Below are 26,567 nucleotides of genomic sequence, written 5' to 3'. Positions count from 1 at the left end.
TGTACACAATCTCACACACTGGGCAGGAAGAGAGGTTCCGGTGCCAGTGTAAGCTGACTTGCAGCTTCCTGCAGCCATTCGCGTATCTGCTGGATATGCGAAGGCAGGAGTCCTAGCATACGCGACGGCAGCAAGAAGTTGGAAGTCAGCTGATGCCAACGCCAGAGCCAGTGTGCGAGATCGTGCCAGCGTCAGCTGACTTGCAACTTCCTGCTGCCGTCGCGTATGCCAGGACTCCTGCCTTTGCATATCTGGCAGATACATGAAGACAGGAGTCCAGGAAGTTGCAAGTCAGCTGACACTGGTGCCTCTCTTCCTGCTCAGAGTATGAAATTGGGTACAAGACTGCGGGCCGCAAAATAGCACCAGCAAGTTTGAGACCTCTGCTTTACTACTTACATGTGTAACTTTCAATTATTGGCACCAATCACACTGTAAGTGCTTGTATTTTAAAATATACATACACTCAGTGGTGTAGTGAGAGAAGGTAGTGCCTGGGGCAAAGGGAAGATAAGACGGCAACCGGTGATAGGGGGATTCTAAAATGCACTATCCCCCGGCATTACTTAAAGTTTTCTGTTCTTTATTAGCAATGAATAGGGTCTCCTATCCGCTGCTTGTGCTGGCTTAAGCCTGTCCCCTGATGTAACTTCCTGGTCCCATGAACAGGAAGTTACATCAGATGGAGGACTTAGGGCTGGCAAGAGCAGCAAGTAGGAGTCTTTGCTCTCTGCCAGCTCAGAACAAAGTTTAAGAGGTATGGAGGGTAGATGCATTTAAGAGATCCTCTCATCACTAGGGAGGGGAAGTGTGAAGAAATGCTATGCTACTGCAGGGTAGTGCCTCTGCTGTCCGCTCCTCCTTACTATATCACTGCGTATACTATCAAGCCCAGATTCTACTAGTACGTTCCTCAAGGTGTGGGGACCTATACAGTCCTACTGTAATACAGACCAATGATATTCTTACTTTGAGGTCATTTTGTCTGTATATAACCTAATGTCTCTATTATACTTTGTATATTTGAACCAACTGGTTGATGTAGCACTCACTGGGAACTCTATCTCTCTTTCTCTCTTCTATCTCTTTCTCTGTACCTATACATATCCTTTGCAGTCAATGATAAGCGCTGGATTTATATTCTAAATTCGACATGGTTTGACTAGTTGTACTATGTTTAGTTTATTGCTATTCAAGATTTATGATGATAATGTATGGCTTGTCCATATCCTGTCTTGTTAGCATTTATGTACTTTTAAAAAAAGCCCGGATTTTGTATAAGATGCCCATCTCAAAAGCTGACGGGTGTCCTATACAGAATCAGGCCTAAAATAAACCCGATTCTGTAATCAACATCCATGTTACAGACGCTGGTTACAGAACAGGGTTATTGCAGACGTGGCCGCTACACTTATTGCGGCAAGGGATCTCCCTGCCGTGATAAGTATAATAGATGCAGCTGCCAGTCTCTTCCCTCCCCCCGAATGAACGAGGTGGGAGGGATGCTCAATCCCTCTTGCCCAGAAGATTCCCCCCAAAGTTCACCAGCAGAAGGATGCCCAACCCCTCCTACCGGAAGACCCCCCCCCACCCCTGATGATCGCCAGCTGGAGGATGCCCAACCCCTCCTGCTGGAAGACCCTCCCAATGATTGTCTTCAGGAGGGTGCCTAACCCCTCCTGCTGGAAGACCTCCCATCCCTGAAGTTTGCTGGTAGGAGGGTGCCAAACCCCCCATGCCAGAAGAATCCCCACTAATACCCCCCTCTAACACCCCTCTACGCTAACACCCCCCACACAAAGACCTCCCACCTGCTAACATCCCCCACTAACCTTAAAAGTCGGCTGGCTGGATCTTCCTATCAGCCGGCAGGCAAGCCCACCTCCATTGAAATGAGGCAGGCCTGCCCCTTCCCAGTGCATTGTGGGATGCACTGGGGATGGGCCTAGGCCTGATTGGCCCATGTGCCTAAGGTCCTGCCCTCCCCGGCTGGCCAACTTTTAAGGTTAGTTGGGGTATTAGCGGGTGGGAGTTCTTTGCTTGGGGGGTGTTAAGAGTGTGGGGGGTGATAGTTGGGGAGATTTCTTTGCATGGGTGGTCTTCTGGCAGGAGGGGTTGGGCACGTTCCTGCTGGTGATCACCGGGGGGTAGGGGGGTCTTCCAGCAGGAGTGGTTGGGCACCCTCCTGCTGGTGAACTTCGGAGATGGGGGGTCTTCCGGGCCGGAGGGATTGGGCATCCCTCCTGTCTCGTTCGTTCAGGGGGAGGGGGGGAGGGAGAGACTGGCAGCTGCAGGGCGATCATCGGGGTAGGGGGGCGATCATCCGGGCAGGAGAGATTGAGCATTCCTCCTGCCTCGTTTCCCTTACCACGATAATTATAGCGGCCGTGTCTACTTACAATGTAGGCCAGCATTTGCACCTCCAATGTAGGCAACCTGCCCGGGGAGCATTTGTTTAGAAAACATGTGTCCTGATTGGCTGGTTAGACAGCCGTAGGATACCTACAACTGCCTACAATTGGGACGCCCTTTGCAGAATTTGTGCCTCAGGGCATAAACTTAGATTCCAGCTTGCAGAATGGGGGAGGAGGTTGTCTTTTATACCCAAGGTACATATATCAACACAAGTATATGATCTATGCTTTGTGCTACATAGTTCAATTAGTCTTATTCCAAGTTTTATTTAAAATTTGATAAAACGCTTATATAATATTTTCAAAGCAATGTATATAAAAACATATAATAGACAGACTTTAAACATCACAAACTAGAAGGTGGGGTAAAAGGGAAGAACTACAATTTCATTAAAGGAAAGAATGACAATGGGAAAAACATTGAGGGATGAAAGTTGCTGGCAACCAAAAGGTTTATTCTCGAGGGGATGCAATTCCATCTGAAACCATTGCATTGTTTTTCTGCCCCTACTTGTTCGTACACCCAGTCTGCCTATAAAGTCTGTCAACATACAGTACTCAAAAATCAAGTCTCATCTAAATCAATTCACAGATTCGTTGCTTACATTAGGGCACAGATGGACTCCTAGCTAGACAGATGTAGATGATCTGCCCTGAAGCCATTTCTCTGTTTCTCTTTTATAATGAATGCCCATCAAGCATTGTGACATGTTTCAAATCTTAAATTTTAGAGTGAGGCAAAAATTCCATAGTGCTTTCCGTTCAGGTGTGTGCTTACACAGTTGGGTTTTTTTTTGTTTTTTTTTTTTTACAGAAGTTGCAGTGGAAAGAAATAAAATCTCCCTATTTTTAAAACTCTGTAAGAAAGCTTATGAACTTTGAACATCTCATTTGCCAAGGTGTAACTCTTGGCTGTAGGGTCTATCAACAACTGTCTTTCACTCAAGGACAAAATGTTAGTGTTAATACTGCAGTCTGGTGTACCTCTGACCAATAAATCAGCCAGAGTGTCCCACTCATAGCACTTTCCTGTCATATTCTCAGTTTTAGGGGGACGGGGTAATGGGAAGAGGAATAAGATTGTACGGCTTTTGCTTAATTATTTGTGTGGCTAGACTATTAATCTCTTTTTTGTCTGTGTCTGCTAAATCTCTCCTTCCCACTGCTTTCAAGTAACAGCCTCCTGACTGTCCTTCAGCCTTTAATGGGCAAAGTACAACCAAGGGAATCGATGCTGGCAATGCAAATCTAATTCATCACATGAGCTGGATCGGAACCAGCTTGGCAAATAGGACAGAAATCTGTTTTACAAACACCTGATCTGAGCTGGGATATGAACTGTGACATATCAGCCTTGTCGATCCGTACCTGAAACTGTAAAAGAGGGAAGAGAGCCAGACATAATTAATGGTAGTGGAACAAAACATTAATAATGAGTCTTGCTTAACTGGCTGCGTGGTCTGTACTTCAGCTTTCAAAAAGTATTACAATAAAGAAATGCAAGAAATAATAAAAAAAAAAACCAGAAGCACCTCTTACCCTATTATAGAAATGTTCCCACCCCAAAACCTTAAAATTAGCATTCACACTCCGTCACCTGCAACTGAAAGATAAACACCATCAAACAATAATTACACAACTCAATTTTATTGGAAAAAATATTTGGCCGCAGCTTTATTATATATCTTAATATTATCTCCACTTACAATCTGTGTCCACACAATCCGTGTCCAGTCCGTGTCCAAAACCAACAAACCATCAGCCCCCTCCCCCCCCCCCCGCCAGTGAGCTATTCGGAACACAATACGCCTCCACACAATCCATGCCCAAAACCAACAAACCCCCAATGCATATTTCACACACACACATACACCCCCCCCCCCCCCCCAGTGAGCTATTCAGTGTCAAAACTAGCTCCTGTTAAGTCCTTAAACTTATAACATCCCCCCAAACATGACCCAAGGTGACGCCAGGCCATGCTTTCCCTTGCAGTGGTGTCGCCTACGAGTGTTGCATTTATTTATTTATTAACTGCTTATCTCCCAGCTCCAACTGGGCCAGACCTCATTTTCTGCCCCACCTAAAGCTACGACCACCTCTACCCAAGTCCACATAAAATCTGTAACCCGCCCCCCCAAAAAACATACCACCAGCACACAAGGGAGGGAGGGATAGTTTTTTCCTGAAGAGACTACTCTACTCTTCCACTTTCCTCACAGAACTCCCTCCAACCTGCCACAACATCCAAACCATCCAGTGACTGCTCCACCCCCATCATCTGAAAAACCTCCCCAATCTTTTTTCTTTCTTACAAACTCTGTTTATTAACCCTTTCTTACCTCTTCTTATAAACTTGTCAATCCTTATTCTACAAACCCTTGACATCACCTCATATATTCCCCTCACCCTCTGCCCCCTCCCTTTCACCCACACTACTATCCAATAAATATTACCAGCAGGTGACATCAGCTCAGCTAATGTTATATCACACCAGGTGAATCTGGTGTTCTACAGTGGTACAGCAAAATCATTCAAAACATCAATTACCACAATATATCTATCATAAGGAAATAAATTATAAAACTATTACTTTAGCCAGTTTATCTGACAGAAACACTTCAAGGTGAACAGGATCATAGGAGGCATAACTCTGGTTCTGATAGCTAATATAACATTTACAAGGATAACTTAAAAAGAAAGATGCCCCTATTGACAATACTCGAGATTTCAATTGAAGAAATGAATGCCTTTAGGCCTGTTTTGCTCTAGAAACATGAGGAAAAACTAAGATCTTTTGTCCACAGTGCAGAACATCTTTTTTTTTTTTTTTAGAGAGAAATAAGCTTTCAAAACTATTATTTTCCTTCCCTTCTGAGCCAAAAGAAACTACGAAAGTTGCTCCAGAGGAGATGAAGTCTTAAGAGACTTCCAGAAAAACAGTCAAGTCAGAAACATTAGGATCTTCACCCTCCAAAACCATTCCCTCGTGCACATTTTTGTCCCAGTTCTATAAATGATGTCTAAAACTTTGGCGCCATTCTTAAGCATGATTCTATAAAATCTAGGAACACTTTATAGAATCATTCTTGGCAGCACCTAAAGTGGGCTTAAGTGTTGATAGGTACCCTAACCTCAGGTGCACCATAATTGTTCCAGGGTTTTCTTGGCCTAAATGAGTGTGCTTAAGTCAAAAACAGGCACCTACATAAAAAAACACACCCACGATCTGCCTCTTAACCAGGCCTAGTATGTTTATGTTTATTGGTATTTATAGACTGCTGTTCGATACATCATCATAGCAGTTTACATGGTACATAACAAAAAGAAAAGAACTTCAAAATCAATAGGAAATCAGAAGGGTTCATAGACAATTGCGCGCAAGACAATTTCGCGCAAGACAATCGCGCGCGGACAAAATCGCGCAGACAATCGAGCGCGAGACAACTGAGCGCAAGACAAATGAGCGTGAAGACAACTGAGCGCAAGACAACTGAGCGCAAGACAATTGAGCGCAAGACAATTGAGCGCAAATTATTTTCATGAATGTGCACGAGCGAGACAACTGAGCGCAAGACAACTGAGCGCAAGACAACTGAGCGCAAGACAACTGAGCGCAAGACAACTGAGCGCAAGACAACTGAGCGCGAGCAACTGAGCTCAAAAACAACTGAGCGCAAGACAACTGAGCGCAAGACAACTGAGCTCAAAAACAACTGAGCGCAAGACAACTGAGCGCAAGACAACTGAGCGCAAGACAACTGAGCTCAAAAACAACTGAGCGCAAGACAACTGAGCGCAAGACAACTGAGCGCAAGACAACTGAGCTCAAAAACAACTGAGCGCAAGACAACTGAGCGCAAGACAACTGAGCTCAAGACAACTGAGCGCAAGACAACTGAGCGCGAGCAACTGAGCTCAAAAACAACTGAGCGCAAGACAACTGAGCGCAAGACAACTGAGCTCAAAAACAACTGAGCGCAAGACAACTGAGCTCAAAACAACTGAGCGCGAGCAACTGAGCGCGAGCAACTGAGCTCAAAACGGTTCATAGACAATTGCGCGCAAGACAATCGCGCGCGGACAAAATCGCGCAGACAATCGCGCGCGGACAAAATCGCGCAGACAATCGAGCGCGAGACAACTGACAACTGAGCGCGAGCAACTCAGCGCGAGGCAAGGCAACTTCCCTCATTATTTTGGAGACCTTAAAAATGCATTATTAATTTTGTTAGGCACATGCCTCTGCCCTGCGCTCAGCGGCCTTTGTCTTGGTGTGGTCTTGACCTGACACTGTTAAAGCAGAGATGATAGGAATGGGAGAGGGACAAGGACAGCTACATAACTCATATGGACAGGATGGTGAATTTAGTTCGTGTCATTCTCATATTGGAAAAAAGAGTTTAATAAATCAAAGTAACAGGGTGGCCAGGTTACCCAGTTCCAGGCTGCAGATTTTGGGATAGTTCCAAATTTTTTCCCCAGGTGTTTTTGTCCCGTTACCAGACACATTAATTGTGGACTGTGAGACCTGTAATAGTGGAAGGTAAATGGGCATAGTGGGTGTTTGCATTGGGGTCATAATGAAATGCCCATAGTCTGATGCCTGCAGTGTCTATTCATCTGATCCATCTGTCAAATGCTAAGTTTCATTATTTCTGTTTGTCTTGCATGATATGTTTGTTGTATGAATTGTAAAAATTTGTAAAGCTGAATTAGCTTAATAATCGTTATATGACATAATATATGTTTTAAGTGTTTATGACGATCATTATGTCATTTTCTTTGTTTGTTTAAATCGTTATTCATGTTCAAACTTACAAGTGTCTTCATGCTCTGTCGTCTTCACGCTGAGTTGTCTTCAGGCCCAACAGATTTCAAAGATTAAAGACAAGCTTCACTGCCCCTCCCCACCGAATAAAACCCAAACAAAACTGTCCACAATTTGTTTGCAGCTTTCTAGTTATTGATTTTATGAAGTGTTTTAATATGTTAAAAGACAATAATAAACAATTTGTTAAATGACGTTAGTCATTATAAGTTCATAATGTCATTGGAGTTTGTGAGTGTAAAATAAATTCTGGAATCAATAGTTGTGTTATAATGTTTTTATTTCTGAGTAACTGTATTATTGAAGAAAGCATAATACAGTGAACATATAGAATGGATAACATAGATCTCCCAGGGCAAAGTTAAATGCAAAGTAAGTATTATTGAACACAAGTAAACATGATGTGAACAGCAAATAATAACATTGAATGATAAAGATTATTATAAGAATATTGAAATTGAAAAGATTTTGAAATTGGTCTAAAAATAGGATGATGATGAGGGCGAAAGCATAAATTCACAGAAAGAAAAGTATTCTGTATGCTTGAGATTCAGTGTTTGAACTGGAGGATGTAAAAGGCTATGAACTTTAAAAGATCATATATAGAGAAACATACATAAATTTAGTCCAGATAGAGTATGTTTTGTGCAATGCTAAAGTATTGTTTCCCCATCAAGCACAGGAACATTTGAAAAATGGACATAGTGTGGAGAAAACTGACTCTTTGGCTCTCATTCAGTCAGTGTGTGTGTGTCTGTGTGCAGTGTGAGCCACAATTGTGGTGAGGTACTTAGAATAACTGAGTACTTTGCAAAAATGTCATAGATTCACAGAGAAGATGGCTTCCTATTATGGATTTTGTGTGCCAAAACACAAGTTCTCCAAGCGTGAAGTACTCTGATTAACTGAGTACATGTCGCTCAATGCTAAACTGCTATTCCCCATCAAGAGGAAAGTTAGAAATATAGGTGAAATGGACTGGGCCTGGGCCAAACTGGCGCACCTGTTCAATGCTAGTGTTTTGGCCCTGCACTCAGGAAGTACTTAGATTAACTGAGTACTTTGCAAAAATGTCATAGATACACAGAGAAGATGACTTCCTATTATGGATTTTGTGTGCAGAAACACAAATTGTCCAAGCGTGAAGTACTCTGATTAACTGAGTACATGTCGCTCAATGCTAAACTGCTATTCCCCATCAAGAGGAAAGTTAGAAATATAGGTGAAATGGACTGGGCCTGGGCCAAACTGGCGCACCTGTTCAATGCTAGTGTTTTGACACTGCACTCAGGAAGTACTTAGATTAACTGAGTACTTTGCAAAAATGTCATAGATACACAGAGAAGATGACTTCCTATTATGGATTTTGTGTGCAGAAACACAAATTGTCCAAGCGTGAAGTACTCTGATTAACTGAGTACATGTCGCTCAATGCTAAACTGCTATTCCCCATCAAGAGGAAAGTTAGAAATATAGGTGAAATCGATTGGGTCTGGGGGAAACTGGCGCACCTGTTCAATGCTAGTGCTTTGACACAGCACTCAGGAAGTACGTATTAAATACATGCTATTACGTCAGGAGACCAGTGCCCCTGTTTTATTGATGGTAAGTAGTTCAGGATTTAAAGCAAACTAAATGTGCATCTCCTTACAAGAGGCATACAGGGAGATGGGTGACTAAAATTATGTCAGGTGTACACCTTATACATCTATCACATTTTGTGTGCACGAAAGGAAAGATGTTAACATATCACCTCAATGCATTTCATCTAATTTATACTTAAAGGATTAAGCATGATAAGTGTTATACTCTATTAAGAACATCTCTAAACAAGATAAGGTGTCAATCATGTAGCATTACAAATTCTACCTAGTTGACACAGCCATGTAAATTAACACTTATGTTTGATAAGGTTTTGCATTTATCCAGTACGCAGTTGTCCTTTATTTTCAATAAGTTGTATATTAAAATGTATTTTTAAAAGTATCATAGATATGATGTCAGATTTTTCTGATCATCGAAGGAGAGCTGGCAAGCCAAGTCCAGATGTGGGAGCTGAGACGGTAGGAGGCAGGCGAGTCATGATGCTGGAGACATGAATTGTGAAGTTGTAGTCACCACTGCTGCGACACAGGAGGCTGGAGGGCAAAGAAAACACTGTGGTAAGGGAGAGAGAGGGAGGGAGGAAGGGAGGGAGAGAGTGAGAGAGAGATAGAGAGACACTCACAGGAGGACTGAAGATCCCACGAGACGGTAGGAGGCAGGCGAGTCATGATGCTGGAGACATGAATTGTGAAGTTGTAGTCACCACTGCTGCGACACAGGAGGCTGGAGGGCAAAGAAAACACTGTGGTAAGGGAGAGAGAGGGAGGGAGGAAGGGAGGGAGAGAGTGAGAGAGAGATAGAGAGACACTCACAGGAGGACTGAAGATCCCACGAGACGGTAGGAGGCAGGCGAGTCATGATGCTGGAGACTGTGGGTGGAGTGGGGTGGGTATGGTGTGAATGGATGTGAAGGGGTGGGAGTGTGGAGGGGGGTGGATGGAAAGGGAGGGAAGAAGGAGAGGGAGTTGTTTTTATACTTTTTTTGTATTTTTCCTGGGAGGGCGAAGGGCAGGAGGGGGAGGGAGTGAGGCAGAGGGGGAAGAAGGGGAGGGAGTTGTTTTTATACTTTTTTTGTATTTTTTCTGGGAGGGCGAAGGGCAGGAGGGGGAGGGAGTGAGGCAGGGGGGGAAGAAGGGGAGGGAGTTGTTTTTATACTTTTTTTGTATTTTTTCTGGGAGGGCGAAGGGCAGGAGGGGGAGGGAGTGAGGCAGGGGGGGAAGAAGGGGAGGGAGGAGTGGTGACAAGAGGGTGCAGCTCCCTCGTTAACAGTGGAGCCATTCACGGGGTGGGAGGGGTACCGCGAAGTGCTTCTAGCAAGACCTGCAGTGCCCCTGTCACGTGACGAATGTGTCGAACGGATTCTTCAGCACAGTCGTTCATGTGCTCCACCCCTGCTAAGATGGTAACCACCGCCGTGTAAATGTCCTCCACTGTTACAGAACTGGGCGGAGGATCTGTGTTTGTGGCAGCGTGAGCCACAATAGTGGTCGCTGCAACAGGGGTGGTGGCCGTTGCAGGGTTGGTCCCACAATCTCTGGTTGAGGGTCGGAGGGGGGCAAAACAGGTGGAACAACGGTTGGGGCTTTGAATGGGGAGTGGGGATGTTGACAAAGGCGGCGAAGAGGAGGGGGATGCCAATATATCTGTAATGAAAAAGAGCATGAAAAGCAGGTGGACATTGAAAAGACAATTATGTACAGTGGAAGCATCTATGAGACAAACTTGGTTGTTTTTGTTACATATGAACAAACCTAAGCATTTTATATTATATTATTAAAATTCAAGTGATGTCTTAAATCATAAATGTGTTTATTAATTGTACACTTGATGTACGTTGTAAAAATGAATAAAAGCTTTTACAGTACAAAAATTACAGAATAAAAATATCATAACACTTACCGGACTGGACAGAGAGGTCGCTAAATCTGTCCAGGATGGGGGTTGAGGCAGTACTCATTGAGGTACGTGGGAGGGCTGGGGGAGAGGTGATGACAGAGGGTCGAATTTCAGGGAAAAGTTTAAGGCAGAACTTGGGTTTAGGGGGTGGGAGGGAGGGGGAACAGGGCATTGGGAATGAAGGGGCAGGGCAGGGTTTGGGGCGTTTTTTTAGGGGGATCCTAGAGGGTGGTCTAGGGCGTCGGTGGGGGGAAGTTGGATGAGACTGGGCGGAGGTGGAAGGGGGTTGGGACGTTGGATGGGACTGGGCGGAGGTGGAAGGGGGTTGGGACGTTGGATGGGACTGGGCGGAGGTGGAAGGGGGTTGGGACGTTGGATGGGACTGGGCGGAGGTGGAAGGGGGTTGGGACGTTGGATGGGACTGGGCGGAGGTGGAAGGGGATTGGGAGGTGGGGCGTCTGCGGGGGATAAGGAACGGCCGGTCAGGGATAGGGGTGTCTTCCTCCTCCTCCTCCTCCTCCTCCTCCTCCTCCTCTTCCTGATCCTCCTCCTCCTCTTCCTCCTCACTCGCATCTGAAGACATAAATGCATGTAGTGTCAGAAGTATATGAAAAACTGTTAATGTTTAAAATGTTTGTCTGCGCGCGATTGTCTTTCGAGTTTTTGACCTGTCAATGTTTAAAATACATGATTGTTCAACACAGATATTATGACTGCACACCTTATACCCACCCGATATTTTACTGTAACATACCTGGGGTGTTGTACAGATTGCGGCGGACAGCCCGGACCCATGCAGGGTGATGTAGCCTGAGCTCGCGGGCTTTTTTCTTCAAATCCTCAACCTATTACATAATGGAGAGACATGAGTGAGCCATGATATATGGTTCATAGAGAATAGCACGTGGACAAATCGCGCAGACATGATATATATATATGCATTGAAAGCAGTGCATGGAAATAGATTGCAAGCATAATAATTATGTAAATTTTGAAAACCCGACTGGAATACAGCTAATTAAATCAAATAAGTACATGAGAGACACCATTATCAACTGCAAAATTTTTCAGCAGATGTATGATGACGCAGTGCGCGATTTCAGGAGATGCGTATCCATTTTTGCCTTCCGCGCAAAAAAATAAATTCTTTATCCGCGCCAATTTGTCAGCGCGCAATTGTCTATGAACAACATGTATTTGATAAATACTTACGGAGCGCGGTGTGATAGCGCGGGCGTTGAACAGCTGCGCAAGTTCTCCCCAGGCCCTGTCCATTTCACCTATATTGCGTCTTTTCCCCTTAACGGGGAAAAGCAGTTTAGCATTGAGCGTGAAGTACTCAGTTAATATGAGTACTTCACGCTCGGAGAAATTGGGCTTACGTCCACGGAAACCCACATAGGATGCCATCTTCTCTGTGAATCTATGACGTTTTTGCAAAGCTTAAATACCAGTCACATGACCGATGTTGTGTGAATATCGTGAGATTTCCCCTTTTCAGCGCTGCTATTGGTTATCTAAAACACGTGTTAAATGGTCAATAGTCAAACAGATTTTACTACATTGTAGTGATGAAATGCACATATTAATTGAGTATGTGTGTATTTTATAATATAAAGTTTTGTAGTAATTGATTGAAACACAATTAGCGTTAGCATGGCGCGCATATGTGTTGAAACGCGTGATGACATCAGCTTGTCTCCATTAGTGCATAATGATGACGTATATCATCATACTAAAGTTATAGTACTTTTTCGCGCAATTGACGGATTAGTTTCCCAGTGCGCAATTGACGGGTTTTAGTATAATGAGCGCAAGTTAAAAATGCGGACGAACAGAGTTAATGGGAAATCTGAATAAATGGTGATATTTGTAAATGCGGGTGGGGGGCCTAATTGCAAAGCTTAAATACCAGTCACATGACCGATGTTGTGTGAATATCGTGAGATTTCCCCTTTTCAGCGCTGCTATTGGTTATCTAAAACACGTGTTAAATGGTCAATAGTCAAACAGATTTTACTACATTGTAGTGATGAAATGCACATATTAATTGAGTATGTGTGTATTTTATAGTATATAGTTTTGTAGTAATTGATTGAAACACAATTAGCGTTAATGGGAAATCTGAATAAATAAATAAATAAATAAGCTATTACAGTGTTTGAATATGGGAAACACATAAGAACAATAAAATTCTATTAATTTTAAAAAGATCAGGGAGTCATGAGTAAATTATTGTAATTATTACACATCATTTTCCACTCCTAATATATTAATACAGTCATACATCACATATGTTTGTGAAGAGGGATGCAGAGAAAGCACAGTTACTTACCGTAACAGGTGTTATCCAGGGACAGCAGGCAGATATTCTTAACACATGGGTGACGTCACCGACGGAGCCCTCGGTACGGACCTTTTTAACTAGAAGTTTCTAGTTGGCCGCACCGCGCGTGCGCGAGTGCCTTCCCGCCCGACGGAGGAGTGCGTGGTCCCCAGTTAGGATAAGCCAGCTAAGAAGCCAACCCGGGGAGGTGGGTGGTACGTAAGAATATCTGCCTGCTGTCCCTGGATAACACCTGTTACGGTAAGTAACTGTGCTTTATCCCAGGACAAGCAGGCAGCATATTCTTAACACATGGGTGACCTCCAAGCTAACAAAGAGGGAGGTGGGATGGTTGGCCATTAGGAAAATAAATTTTGTAACACAGATTGGCCGAAGTGTCCATCCCGTCTGGAGAACGCATCCAGACAGTAGTGAGTAGTGAATGTGTGAACTGAGGACCAAGTGGCCGCCTTGCAGATTTCCTCGATGGGCGTGGAACGGAGGAAAGCTACAGAAGCAGCCATAGCTCGGACTCTGTGGGCCGTGACAGTTCCTTCCAGTGAGAGACCGGCCCGAGCATAGCAGAATGCAATACAGGCAGCAAGCCAATTGGAAAGTGTCCGTTTGGAGACAGGATGACCCAAACGGTTGGGATCGAAAGACAAAAATAGCTGAGGGGATGTTCGGTGAGCTCTGGTACGATCAAGATAGTAAGCAAGGGCACGCTTACAATCCAGCGTGTGCAACGCCTGTTCCCCAGGATGCGAGTGAGGCTTAGGGAAGAAGACGGGCAGCACAATGGACTGGTTGAGGTGAAAAGCTGAGACCACCTTGGGAAGGAATTTAGGGTGGGTGCGCAGAACAACCTTGTCATGGTGAAAAACAGTGAACGGTGGGTCGTCAACCAGTGCATGCAGTTCGCTAACCCTCCTGGCAGAGGTGATGGCAATCAGGAAAAGCACCTTCCAGGTAAGGAGTCTAAGTGAAGTTGTGGCAAGAGGCTCGAATGGAGGTTTCATGAGAGCTGAGAGTACCACATTCAGGTCCCAGACAACTGGAGGAGGCTTGAGGGGTGGTTTGATATTGAAGAGCCCTCGCATAAATCTGGAAACCAGAGGATGAGCCGTGAGGGGTTTTCCGAGAATGGGCTCATGAAACGCAGTGATGGCACTGAGGTGGACTCTGATGGAGGTAGTTTTGAGGCCAGCATTGGACAGCGAGAGCAAATATTCCAATACGGTTTCCACCGCTAAGGAGGTGGGTTCCTGATGATGCCGGAGACACCACGAGGAGAATCTGGTCCATTTCTGATGGTAACATTGGAGGGTGGCCGGCTTCCTGGAGGCGTCCAAGATGAGGCGGACCGGCTGAGATAGGTTCTCTGGAGAGGTCAGCCCGAGAGAAACCAAGCTGTCAGGTGGAGCGAAGACAGATTGGGATGCAGTAGAGACTGATGCTGCTGCGTAAGTACAGTAGGAAACACAGGAAGGAGAATGGGTTCCCTGGAGCTGAGTTGGAGCAGGAGTGAGAACCAGTGTTGGCGAGGCCACCGAGGTGCGATAAGAATCATGGTGGCGTTGTCCTTGCGGAGTTTGGACAAGGTCCGCAACATCAGAGGAAACGAAGAAACTGGGGACCACGCACTCCTCCGTCGGGCATATTCTTAACGCATGGGTGACGTCACTGACGGAGCCCCGGTACAGACCTTTTTAACTAGAAAGTTCTAGTTGGCCGCACCATGCGCGAGTGCCTTCACGCCCGACGGAGGAGAGCGTGGTCCCCAGTTAGGATAAGCCAGCTAAGAAGCCAACCCGGGGAGGAGGGTGGGACGTAAGAATATCTAGTGAGTAGTGTGTAACATCACCCATGCGTTAAGAATATCTGCCTGCTGTCCCTGGATAACACCTGTTACGGTAAGTAACTGTGCTTTACTGCTCAATGCAGAAAGTAGGTATCATTATCCTAAGGTGTGTATCGGGTCGTTTGTTCATTCTTATCTTTGTCCTAAAGTTAAGTGACCTAATGTTAACATGAAAATGGAATCTAAGTCACTCTGCACTGATAATATGCCACCAGGTCAATTGTACAGGAGATGATTTAACCTACATAAATGAAGGAATTGAAAATTATATTTTTCTATTGGAATTGTGAACTTGAAAATGGATGAAATAAACCTTTTAGAAAATGTACATTTAGTGGAAGAACTTCAGATGTATTCATTTGGAAGCATTGGATGTTGGCAGGGATATGTTCTTTAGAGGATGTAATAACTAATAGTAAACTGCTTGACCTTTCACAATTGCAACATATATTTGGTCTAAATAAATCACAATATTTTATGCTTTCAGGTGGTATAACTTAATAGCTGGACTTGTAAATAAAACAACAAAACATGGTCTAAGAGACATTTGGAGCATTGAGATTAAGCATTCAATTGATGCATCTCAATGGCCACAACTTTGGCCTAAAAAATATTGCCACTATCATCTTGAGGCTGGGACATTAGATCATCTTTTATTGTATTGTCCATATATATTATTAGTTTAGAAATCAATGTTGCCTCAAATAAATAGGATGAAGGACAATCCAGTAGCCTTGACTTATTATTGTATTATGGCAAATTATGTATTTAATTATGTCGGAATAAATATGATTTCAGGAAATGTTATTCATGTTTTAATCTTACATCAAGTGTTAAAAAAAAAAACAAATTTTAATTTAAATGCAGCACTTGCAATTCTTTCTAACACTTAATTGTTTCCATTGTGTCCTTACGTGTTACTTAGTTGGATAGTACAATACAAATTTACATTTAATGGCATAGTTATTAATGTCATACTAACATAAAGAAACAACAAAATGTTTTAAACATTGGTAAATGTTTATTAAAATATTGCATATGTGATAAACATGTAATACACATATGTTCAAATGCAGTGTCAACAACACAAAATCTTTCAGTTCACCATTCATGATCTTTTATGTACAACATACTGAATTATATCTTTATTCGTTTTAAATCATAAACAAGTGTGCAATAATATATCCATTAAAGGTGGCACAGCAGTTAAACATCAGTGACAGTGAGTAAGGATGTGGTTATAGCAGTGAAAAAACATCAGGAGCAAATTAACAGACAGTTTAAGTGAAACAGTAGAAACAACAGTCTGGACCACCAAAAGGAGTGGGGGACATAGACAATTTAAAGTGTATCATCTGTTCATGCACCATGTGTGGAAATCACACATTTTGCTATACGACCTTTGAAAAAGAAAGACCATACACACCCTTCAAATTAAATGAGCAACAGTGGGAGAGAGTGAGATATTGGCAGAGCAGTTAACCAACATCTGTGAGAGTGAGAGCAGTGGTTTCAGAGACAGCACCTGACTGACATTCTGCTGGGGGGGGGGACTCTGCTTCTGGGTCCTGCAAAGGCCAACACCTGACTGCCACCATCACGTTTGCACCCTTGTCAACCCATTCTGGGTCCTGCAAAGGCCAACACATGACTGCCACCATCAGGTTTGCACCCCTGTCAACCCATTCTGGGTCCTCATCTTTTTCTGAATCTCATGGCTTCAGAGACAGCACCTGACTGACATTCTGCTGGGGGGGGGGACTCTGCTTCTGGGTCCTGCAAAGGCCAACACCTGACTGCCACCATCACGTTTGCACCCTTGTCAACCCATTCTGGGTCCTGCAAAGGCCAACACATGACTGCCACCATCAGGTTTGCACCCCTGTCAACCCATTCTGGGTCCTCGTCTTTTTCTGAATCTCATGACAGCACCTGACTGACATTTCTGCTTATGTACTTTCTAGGCCACCAAAAACAAGGGAGGAAATGTACAATTTCAAGTTTTTCAAATTTTCCTTAACACAGACGCTTTCCCTGAAGCCGCTCCATCCAAGACACCATCTGACCTTCCCTACGTGAAGGAAAAAGCCTTTGAACACCACCCACAACACCTTGAAAATGTCAAAGCGAGTACAGTATGCTTGAGTGGGTTACCTTGCTCGGCATAAAAAACCTTCACGCTTGGCACATGTCAGAGCAGTGGATACTAGGATAGGTAGGGGTCAGAGGAGGGCTTCAGAGAAACTCCTGGGGGAGAGATCCTGAGCACAACAGTTTGCAGGCCTGTAGCTTTCGGGCCACCAAAAGGAGAGGGGGACATAGACATTTCAAAGTGTCTCTCCTGTTCCTGCAGCATATGTGCTTGGGAGACCATATGGACATGTCAAAGCAAATTTCAAATCTCAAAGTGCACACAATTGTAGCATAGCAACAGGAAAACCTGAACTTCAACATCAAACTCTACAGTTCCAGATTATGTGCTATACCACGGAGATATTGAAAGAGAGGTGTTTGACCATATGTTGGCAGCAGCGTTGTTAGTCTTTGCGTCACTCTCACATACGTGCTCTTACTGCTGGGTGGTGCGCGGTTACCAGCCTGGAATCGAGCAAGCAACTGTTCTGTGTGATCTTGCTCACGCTGTATATGTTCAAGGAGTTTAAAGATGGTTGGATGGTGGCATGCAACAGAGGATTGAAATGCATGGTGCCAACCTTCAACGGAATTATTGGTCCGAGGCAGTCCATCTTCCACACGGGAGCGCATATTCCACAGATGAATAGGAAAAGGTGGCACCCGTCTCCCATTTGGCCGCAATCTCCCGATGTAATTGTCTTCCCAATAGTCATACACCAGGGTCAGTTCATCTGGTCGACTCTCCTCCAAGGTCTGGAAACACTCAGCAACATCATCCACAGGAACAAAACTTAATGCTAACAGCATTTTGGTGAACATTCTTACTCTCTCCTCATCTCTATAGCTGGCGGTCAGTCCCTCATGTTGAATTCTGCGCCACAATGATTGACCCAGATGGAACAGGCAGCCAGAAACTGTAGCATTGGGAAATACAGTGCGGGCAGCTTGCAGACTTGCTCTCTCAAAGTCCATCAAGATTGTCAATGGTGCCAACGTGTTTCTGGTTTCCAGCAGTTTCCTCAACACACGTTCATAGTCCTCCTCCCTTTTACTGTTCAACAACACGTAGACCATGGGAAGTGCACGATTGTCTACAAATGCATGGATGGTAAAGACTTGGACAAACAAATGGGGGGCAACTTTGAATGTCCCATCCATGAACCAATGTCCATGTTGCTCCAACACCTCAAGATTAGATTCTGTAGTGAAAATGAATATGCGTCTTTCATCATTTTCACCTGAATCCCACAACAGTAATTGTTCACCACGTGTGCTTCTTTGTAGCGGCTCAGGAATTTGTATGTCTCTTATGCACCTGGGATTACCCATTGCTAGATGGCCTGCATTTCTCTTTCTATTAACTGTTCTCTGCATGGAGGTGTATGCAGGCAATAATGTAGCTGCTTCTAAACTTGTCCCAGCTGTTGTGCCATGAATGATCTGACGTGGCCTTTCAACCGTAGCCACAGCTCTTTCACGTATGTCTCCCATCATTCGATCAGCTTCAATTCTAGCATTGTTGGGTGCATGCACATGCGCCGTTATCTCAACAGAAGATCCATCAACGAGCCTCTTTCTTCTTCCCACACAGTCACGGCGCACACACCTCCAGGACGTGGATCCGTCTGCCATCACTCGGTCACGCCGATATCGATAGCCCTCATTAACCCAGTGCTCTCTCCCACGCTGTGAAGTTATTACTTCCATGTCTATGTCAAATCACTCCTGAAACCATACAATTAATAACATTATCCTATTTTGACTTGCAATTGATATACAATTGCCTATATCATGAATGCACTACTCAAAAGAACATCATACCTGTAAGACTGGAAGTATATCGATGAAACCCTCAGGAACTGTAGTCGACCTTCAACCCTGAACCAGTACCTGCAAGAATTATAACATGCATGTAAACTTAATGTTCACCCCCCACCAATCTCCAGCACACAAAAAAACATGCAAAGGTCAAATAGGTGAGGTTAGGCCATACATATGTAGAGTTTAGTGCTATGGCACAACACCATATACCTGCAAGGGTGCGATTCCTGTCAGCAAAACACTGAAGATGTCTGTCCTCTGTTGACTGTGGTGTCTTGATTGTAGTCTGTTGATTGTAGTCACCTTCAGTAGTAGATTAGATAAGGTTATTATATACATAGGACATACAAATCCCTATATGTAAAGTTCAGTGCTATGGCACAACACCATATACCTGCAAGGGTGCGATTCCTGTCAGCAAAACACTGAAGATGTGTGTCCTCTGTTGATCGTGGTCTCTTGAATGTCCTCTGTTGATTGTAGTCACCTTCAGTAGTAGATTAGATAAGGTTATTATATACATAGGACATACAAATCCCTATATGTAAAGTTCAGTGCTATGGCACAACACCATATACCTGCAAGGGTGCGATTCCTGTCAGCAAAACACTGAAGATGTGTGTCCTCTGTTGATCGTGGTCTCTTGAATGTCCTCTGTTGATTGTAGTCACCTTCAGTAGTAGATTAGATAAGGTTATTATATACATAGGACATACAAATCCCTATACCTCTGTACTTACGTTGCCTCCAAGATTGAACTTCTAGACAACACTAGGGTTTCAGCAAATTCATATCCCTCAGCACATGACTGCAAGACTAAAATTTATAAGGTTAGCACATAGATATAACAAACAACACCCACTATGTCTGTACTTACCTTTGCAATCATACCTGTAATAGTTAAAATCTGGCTTGCCAACCATCATGGATTAAGAACGTCATTATACCTAATCGCAGACAGAAGGAAGGCAGAGAGGCCCAAAACAAGGACCCACAACAATTGTATACAATCACCCTCACTACACACCCAAGGCTAAAAGTGTACCCCAATAAGCCCTACCATCAGACTATTTATCCTATCCTATTGTTCCAATTTAGCAAAACCAAAAAATGAAGCTATGCATATACCTGTAAATGTGAATATCCTCTTATGTATGATACCTGCAAAAGAAAATGGTACCCAATGCCTTTATAAAACTATAAACCGTGAGCACACTCGGTTTTTTAAAAAATCTTTATTCATTTTAAATGACACATCATGTGTACAAGAATCAAAACATTAAAATGAAATACATCACATGTCAATCAAGTACCTCCCTTCCCAACCCACTTCCCCACTCTTACTTTTCCCAATATGAATGATAATAGTATAATTTAGACACCCTCCCAACAATAAGACAGTGTATCTTTAAATAGAAAATAGTGTATATTCATTACAGTAAGATGTTAATGTCTCCCTTTTTTATTGTTACTGTTCTTTCCATTTTGATAATGTGACATAATGAATTGTACCCAAAACTAGATACTTTAAAATTATTACTTATATGTTGAATGGTGACTCCTGTGCTGATATTTTCCTTTTTTTTTTCTCATGCACTTACCCAATAATATTGCATCATTACATCATGATACAATCCTCAAATTAAACATATTCAGATACTAGTGTTGCTGGCATAAGAGTTTTTACCTCATGCCAACAAGTTTTTTTAGATATTTATTACTTTTAAAATCTATAACTCCATCCAATTATGCTTCCAATTAATATCCATCATCACATTATACATAATCTTAATACCATACCTCAACCTTCTCGCTCTTTTAACATGCGGGAAAACTAAGCGCAAGACGGGGTGTCCTTAAAAATCCGCGTTCCGTGCCCCTTTTCAGGTCCCTGCCCCTGACAGGGCTGGATGAGAAGGTTCATAGACAACGGCGCGAAAGACGAAAGCCAATTTAAGGCAAGGCGCGCCGCCGAACCGCAACAAATTACAGTTTTTAGGGGCTCCGATGGGGGGTTTTGTTCGGGAACCCCCTTCTGTTTACTTAATAGACATCGCGCCGGCGTTATCGGGGGTTTGGGGGTCGTAACCCTCCACATTATAGTAAAGTGGGGGGTTCTCCCCCCCTCGCCCTCCGTCGGAGCCCTAAAAACGGTCATTTAGAGCGGCGCGGCTTGCGCGCAATCGTCTATGAACCCGTCGGAGCCCTAAAAACAGTAATTTAGAAAGGCGCGGCGTCGCGCGCTACGCTCAATAGGGTGGGCACGCCTTTGACCCGGCGCGCCGGCGCGCTTTTGACCCGGCACCGTATGGGAATTTAACTCTGACGGATCCTAGCATGGGGAAGGGAAAGCATTAGGATCCTTCAGAGTTAAATTATCATACAACTCTGTCAGAGCCAGAGACTAAATGTGGCAGGGACCCGAAAAGTGGCGCAGAACGCGGATTTTTAAGGACCTGTGCGTTTAGATACGGGACCAAATCGCGGTTCATAGACAATTGCGCGTAAATATAAACTGGTTCATAGACAATTGCGCGCAAGACAAGATTTTTAAGGACCTGTGCGTTTAGATACGGGACCAAATCGCGGTTCATAGACAATACGGGACCAAATCGCGGTTCATAGACAATTGCGCGTAAATATCACTGGTTCATAGACAATTGCGCGCAATACAAGAACTGAAAATGTAAATATCAACATACCTATATAAACTTGAGGATCAATTGCGCTGAGTTTTATGATCGCGATTGTCTTGCGCGCAATTGTCTATGAACCATACCCCCCCTCCCTTTTCTTGCGCGTGAAGCGTAAATATAAACATACCTGTAAATGAAGAAATGTGGACGTTCGCTCTCACCAGAGGCGAGATAAATCCGCGCAAGACAAATATTCGTTATAGATCAAGTACCAGCAAAACCAGATCTTTACCTATAACGGACACGGTCAGGCAGCGAAAGGAAGGCGGGAAAGGAAGGAGGACATATATAATGTAGAAACGTAACCATAGTAACGAAAATGCATTCACGTGACTTGTATTTAAATGCTGTTCGGAGAATATATATCATGAGATAACGTAACCATGGTAACGAAAATGCATTCACGTGATTTATGTTGAAAACGCAAAGAGTCAACGTTGACGTGATGACGTGTTCGGAGAATATATATCATGAGATAACGTAACCATGGTAACGAAAATGCATTCACGTGATTTATGTTGAAAACGCAAAGAGTCAACGTTGACGTGATGACGTGTTCACGTGCTGTACGTGCGCGTGTCCTCCGATGGTCAAGCGGCCTCTAGTGGCGCGCTCAGTTGTCTTGCGCTGAGTTGTCTTGCGCTGACTTGTCTTGCGCTCAATTGTCTTGCGCGGAGTTGTCGCTGCGCTGAATTGTCTTGCGCGGAGTTGTCGCTGCGCTGAATTGTCTTGCGCGCAATTGTCTTTGCGCTTATTTGTCTGCGCGCGATTGTCTGCGCGCGATTGTCTTGCGCGTTTTTGACCTGTCACCAATCAGAAGTGATATCCCTGGGTGCCTCTTTTCTTTTATCCTACCCTTGTAGATGCATGATTAAATATCTGGGGTTAAAATATGTCTTCTTTACCCTGGAACAACTAAAAGCATTTATAGATATGAAAAAGCTGGTAACTGGTAATGTTTAGTATGGGAACAGCTAATATATTGTTGTGGGAATGCTGTTAAGCCTTGCTTGTTTTTTTTTTTTTTTAATATAATTTTTATTGTAAAAGCAGTCAAAAACACACATCCGTGGTCTGGCAGACGACCACATAACAGGTATAACAACAAAGTAAAACAATAGGAAATACAGAAGCTGCATAGCAGAAAAGGCGTGTTCATAACATCCGTCATGATTGAACATACAATCGAAGGAATGAAAAGGAGGAGTCTCGCCACAATGAGTCTCAAAGGCGCCCCCGAAAGGGCCCTCCTCAAGATAAGAAAGACTGCAAAAACATTTTTGTCATTATTAGAAACCCCGCACCCCTCACTCATCCATCCATCCAGCAGCCATAACTATCCAGCACAAACAATCCACACGTTTCACAACAGCCATGCGTCTAACACTCCACAAACATACCACAATCAACCGATCTCGAGAGTCGCGGGCAAATAGGCCAATGCAAGCCCCAATCAAGGAGTCGTCCATACCATATTAAATTTAAGGCAGGGCTCTGGGAGTGGTGGAGTCAGCCGCAACTTGAAATGCTCTCCATAGGGAAACATATACTACTCTATCACGTCCAGTAGATGCCGCATGGGATTGGATTTCAAAAGCAGCGAGCTCCCGCATGCGGTGGAGCCATTGGGTGAAGGATGCGGACTCAGGCCCCACCCAATGTAAAAGCAACAGCTTCTTCACCATTAAGAGTGCAGTGTACAAAAACTTCTGATACGGTTTGGTAAAGCCTGCGGCGGATACATCCTCCATGTCACCCAACAGTAAGAGGCCATAAGACCGGGGAATGGTCCGACCGATGAGGCCCTCAAGAAAAGGGAGGACCTGGAGCCACAGGGCTGCATGAGGGCACTCCAAAAACATGTGCAGTAGGGTGCCCCTCACTCTCTTACAATGAGAGCAAATATCATCATCCCATAAACCCATGGCAAGTCCCCGAGCCCTAGAGATGTAAGTCCGATGTAATATCTTAAATTGCATTTCCCTAAGGTCCATTGATCCCGTGAATTGAATAAGGTTAGTAAAAAGTTCCAGAAATTGAGTCTCGGTGTAATCAAGAGCTAAATCTCGAGACCACTGGGCCACAATCCTAGGCAGATAAGAGGGGGGAAGCGCATTCTTGAGTAGCCTGTACCAAGTGGATAAAGTATTAGTCTGAGAAGGTAAGAGTGCCAAGTAAGAGTCCAATTTTCCCAGTGCCCAGGTCTCTCCCCACTGTCGAGTAAGGGAAAAATAGTAATGTCTGACTTGCAAGTAGGCCCAGAAATGCGAAGCCGGGAGATCCCATCGGGTCTGGAGGAGTGAGAACGCGGGGAAAGTCCCCGAGGTGTCATCAGAGAGATGTCGCAAGCTGACACAGCCCCGGGAGTCCCACAATTGAAACCCCGTGGTGCCCATCCCCGGGAGGAAGTCTACGTTACCCACCAGGGGCAAGAAAGGAGAAGCCTGTGGTGCCCGCCCCTGCTCCTTCCGCCACCACCACCACGCCCGGCGTAGCGGTTTCAGGAGAGGGAATCGGGAATCCACCCCCGGGAGAGACCGGGGGGACAAATGCAATAAAGATACAAAGGAATGAGGAGCGCACCATGCCTGGATCCATCCCGATGGCGAATACCTATAGTGGCCAGAGATACCCTCATGGACGAAGCGCATTAAAGAAGCAACGTTGTACCTGCGAATATCAGGGAGATTTAGTCCTCCTTGCCCAGAGTCTAGGGATAGAGTAGCAAAACTGATGCGAGCCCGTCGCTTGCGCCACAGGAAAGAAAGAAGAATAGACCGAAAGACTTGGACATCCTTGTTCAGGATCCAAAGCGGAATCGTTTGAAGCGGATATAAAAGCTTCGGCAGGAGCACCATTTTGAATAACGCCGTGCGGCCCCACAGGGAGAGGGGTAAATCCTTCCACTTCTCGCATAGAGCACGGATAGCCTCAATATGATGGAGAACATTGTATTGATAAAGGAGATGAGATTGGGTGCTCAAATAAACGCCAAGGTATCGCATGGGTTTCCGAACCGGCAGAATTGGTAAAGCGTCATGCCATTGCTCATGTCTATGAGAAGCCAGAGGCAGGAGTTCCGATTTGGCACAATTAACCCTAAGTCCCGAGACTTTCCCAAAATCTTGAACAAGAGAAAGAGCCTCCGGTAAGTGTGAAGGTGTGTTTTCCAAATATAACAGAATATCGTCCGCAAATAGATTGATGCGACTTTCCTTGGCTCCAACCTTAATACCAAGAAGAGAAGGATGAGATCGAATCTTAACCGCTAATGGTTCAATAGCCAGAAGAAAAAGTAGCGGGGACAGAGGGCATCCCTGGCGAGTACCTCGCGCAAGCGGAAAAGAGGAAGTAAGTTGTCCATTAATAAAAAGCTTAGCCTGAGGCAAAAAATAAAGACCACGTACCCAGTCCACAAACATGCCTTCCAAACCATAGTGCTCCATAACCCAGAAGAGGTACGACCAAGATATGCTGTCAAACGCCTTCCCCATATCGAGGCTCACTATAGCCGCCTGGTTGTTTCCCCCTCTACGAGAGTAAATGGCCATCAAAGCTCTCGTGAGATTCATGGAGGCATATCTGCCAGGCACGAAGCCCACCTGATCTTCATGGATAAGGAGGTGGAGATAGACGTTTAGGCGTTTAGCAAGTAACGCAGCTAGCAATTTTGCATCTTGATTAAGTAGCGATATGGGCCTATAAGAGCCCACCTGGGACGGGTCTTTACCCGGCTTGGGTAACAAAACTACATGTGCCAGATTGTAGCGGTCCACACCTTTTTGGGAGTGCAATGAATTAAAAGCAGCCGCAAGAGGGTCAGATATAACGTCAGACAGAATCTTGTAGTATTCCGGTCCGTAACCATCCGGCCCGGGTGATTTAGTCAATTTAAGGTCTTTAATACCCAATTCCACCTCAAGACGAGTTATGGGAGCATTCAGAGCCTGAACTTGAGTCGGTTGGAGCCGGGGAAGTACGATATCACCGAAAAAGCGGTCTCTATCCGCGTCCGTCGAGGGTTGCTCAGCATACAGATTTTTGTAATACGATACAAATTGCTGATGTATGTGTGCTTCAGTCGTATGAGTGGTCCCCTGCGTGTCAGTAATAGCGGTGATGACTTGTCGCTTACGATAGGGGCGAACCAAACGCGCCATCAGCCTCCCAGCTCTTCCCCCCCACCGATGTAAATTATAACGACGAAAATACAGATCCCTCTCCGCTCGCCTCGAGAGAATCGTGTCTATCTGCTGTCTAAGTGTACGTATGCGGATGCGATCAGCCTCCTGCAGAGTCCCCTGGTGGCGTCTCCGCAGCTGTTGGAACTCGCCCGACAGCAACAATAGTTCCGCTTCCAATTTCTTTTTTCTCCCCGCGACATATGCGATAACGAATCCCCGTAACACTGCCTTGGAAGCCTCCCAGAACAACCCAGGATCAATGTCAGGATCAGAATTGGTATTGTGGTAGTCCAGCCATTTTTCCCTAAGGTATCTACGAAAATCAAGATCTTTAAAGAGGTGTCCCGGGAAACGCCACGTCCGATCCGAAGGGTCGGCTGTAATTTGAATAGAGAGCGTCACTGGGGAGTGGTCGGAAAGAGGAACGTCCTCTATCTCCACAGCACAAACAGTGGGCAGCAGCGTGGGAGAGAGCAAGAAGTAGTCAAGACGAGTGTAAAGATTGTGAGGATTGGAATAAAACGTATAGGTACGCTCCGTGGGGTGGAAGAGGCGCCAAATATCTAATAGTCCTAACTGCGTGGTCAAAAAGTTAACTCCTTTACCCATGTAGTCCTTAGGGAGGCGTTTAGCTGGCGCACAATCTTGGGAAGGATCCGCTGTAATGTTAAAATCGCCCCCCATGAGGATTTGGTAACCCGGGTACTGTGTCAGCCGCGACATCAACCCCGAGAAGAAACAGTGATTATATATGTTAGGGGCATATACATTACAAAATAAGTATTGCCGTCCCCAGAGCT

At 44.6% G+C, this 26,567-nt stretch overlaps 2 protein-coding genes across 3 annotated transcripts; both read right to left on the bottom strand.

The window, feature by feature from the left end:
• Positions 1-9,975: 9,975 nt before the first annotated feature.
• LOC117355423 (extensin-like) lies at positions 9,976-13,124 on the bottom strand. Its single transcript, XM_033933942.1, has 2 exons — positions 10,747-13,124; positions 9,976-10,490 (listed from the first exon to the last, which is right to left on the bottom strand). Exons 1-2 carry the CDS (start codon positions 11,324-11,326, stop codon positions 10,126-10,128), a joined length of 945 nt encoding a protein of 314 aa, XP_033789833.1. The 5' UTR covers positions 11,327-13,124; the 3' UTR covers positions 9,976-10,125.
• A 3,623-nt stretch (positions 13,125-16,747) lies between these two features.
• Positions 16,748-21,754, bottom strand: LOC117353963. 2 transcript variants are annotated; one of them, XM_033930606.1, is made up of 4 exons: positions 19,466-21,754; positions 19,098-19,190; positions 18,888-18,956; positions 16,748-18,791 (listed from the first exon to the last, which is right to left on the bottom strand). In XM_033930606.1, the coding sequence occupies exon 4, from the start codon at positions 18,771-18,773 to the stop codon at positions 17,391-17,393; it is 1,383 nt and encodes a 460-aa protein (XP_033786497.1). In that variant the 5' UTR covers positions 18,774-18,791; positions 18,888-18,956; positions 19,098-19,190; positions 19,466-21,754; the 3' UTR covers positions 16,748-17,390. The 2 variants fall into 2 exon arrangements, with proteins under 2 accessions (XP_033786497.1, XP_033786498.1); XM_033930607.1 differs by lacking the exon at positions 19,098-19,190.
• Positions 21,755-26,567: the final 4,813 nt, after the last annotated feature.

Source organism: Geotrypetes seraphini, chromosome 2, assembly GCF_902459505.1.
Source record: "Geotrypetes seraphini chromosome 2, aGeoSer1.1, whole genome shotgun sequence".
Taxonomy (NCBI): domain Eukaryota; kingdom Metazoa; phylum Chordata; class Amphibia; order Gymnophiona; family Dermophiidae; genus Geotrypetes; species Geotrypetes seraphini.
This window is presented reverse-complemented; position numbering and strand designations above follow the sequence as displayed.